The sequence below is a fragment of the Aplysia californica genome, unplaced genomic scaffold (genome assembly GCF_000002075.1).
Source record: "Aplysia californica isolate F4 #8 unplaced genomic scaffold, AplCal3.0 scaffold00001, whole genome shotgun sequence".
In the NCBI taxonomy this organism is placed as follows: domain Eukaryota; kingdom Metazoa; phylum Mollusca; class Gastropoda; order Aplysiida; family Aplysiidae; genus Aplysia; species Aplysia californica.
This window is the reverse complement of record NW_004797271.1, coordinates 1,923,655-1,924,790: the sequence shown is the minus strand read 5'-3', so window position 1 is coordinate 1,924,790 and position 1,136 is coordinate 1,923,655. Positions and strand designations below refer to the sequence as shown.

The following is a 1,136-nucleotide window of genomic DNA, read 5'->3' as shown; positions in this document are numbered from 1 at the left end:
ACTGTTTTCGGATTAATAAAAAAAAAAAGAAAATTAAGTTTAAATGAATAAATTAAAAACAAAAAAATAAACAAAATAAAGAGATCAAAAGATCAATAATGAAATAAGTTGTTTAAATAAGAACCGGTACCTAAATAAAAATAACAAAACAACTACAACAAAATCTACAACAAAGTTTCCTTCCTGCATTTGTACATTAAAAGCTTTCGACAAAATATTGTATAGAACAGAACCGAAAATAAGAATTCTATTTTCTTAAACCAGGACTTTACCTTCGATAAGTTGCCATTGCAACACTCGGTTACAATGTAGCCTACAAGTTCAAGGAAAAAACAAAACCACAATGGAGTAGTAGCCAAAGAAGCTCCCCTTGCATCTAGAGAGCTCCAGTCAGGCGTCTGCACTGTTTGCCTGGACCCCCAGGAACAAAACCCGCCAGGGAATAACTTTATTTTATGTAAATCCTGTTCAATATCATTAGAAATACCCCTCCCCCCTTTCCTTTTTCCCCCGCCCCTCTCTAACTCCTTTCTGTTATCGAATATGGCTATCCATAACAAAGCTTGAAATTTTACATTAACATAAAGAGATCTGATGGAGCATAATGTAACAGCTTGCACACAACATGAAACAGTCTGGCAACTTAACAGAATCTGATATCGATTGGAAGCAAAAGCAAACCTTGTGATTATAGTTTTTGTTCCAGCTGGTGTAGTTTCACTTCATTACGTGCAGTATTACTATAGGGAACTCGATATCAACGTGCACAGCGAAATGAATCATCTAAATACGAGCGTGTGATGTGTGGTCGATTAAGTGCACACCCCATACTCCTTTCTCACAAAAGCACCGACCTCTTGAATCAGCGTTGCTGTCGCAGACTGCATGCAATGCAGAACGAGACTTAACAAAAGGTTTATTAAACTTTGAGAGGTTGGCAAGCTGGATTTGAAGCTGAGCGTACCATACTTCAGCTAATGTGGTTTCTCGACTCGATCAGATGTAACAATGAGTGCCAGTGATATCAACTCGAAAACGTAAGCGCTTACTTTTACTCCAACTACATTGTACATGTATCTCTATATTCATTTACATAAGAAATTTTTCGTCAATCAAAATAACACTGACCTGACCCC

The 1,136-nt window shown here is 37.0% G+C and overlaps 1 protein-coding gene and 1 long non-coding RNA gene across 4 annotated transcripts in view; one reads left to right on the top strand and one right to left on the bottom strand.

The window, feature by feature from the left end:
* LOC101857986 (tripartite motif-containing protein 59) overlaps positions 1-1,136 on the bottom strand; it is a 23,920-nt gene that overhangs the window by 11,243 nt on the left and 11,541 nt on the right. The window contains exon 1 of one of the 3 annotated variants that reach the window (XM_005088825.3): positions 273-431. The exons of the other annotated variants lie outside the window; for them this stretch is intronic. Coding sequence (XP_005088882.1) covers positions 273-289 — 17 coding nt within the window. The 5' untranslated portion in view covers positions 290-431. Of the gene's footprint in view, positions 1-272; positions 432-1,136 lie in introns of those variants that run through there. 3 annotated transcript variants of the gene reach the window in all.
* The window catches only part of LOC118477465, a 42,969-nt gene continuing 42,470 nt past the window's right edge, over positions 638-1,136 (top strand). The window contains exon 1 of the long non-coding RNA XR_004858400.1: positions 638-1,037. This is a non-coding gene — a long non-coding RNA (uncharacterized LOC118477465). The remainder of the gene's footprint in view (positions 1,038-1,136) is intronic.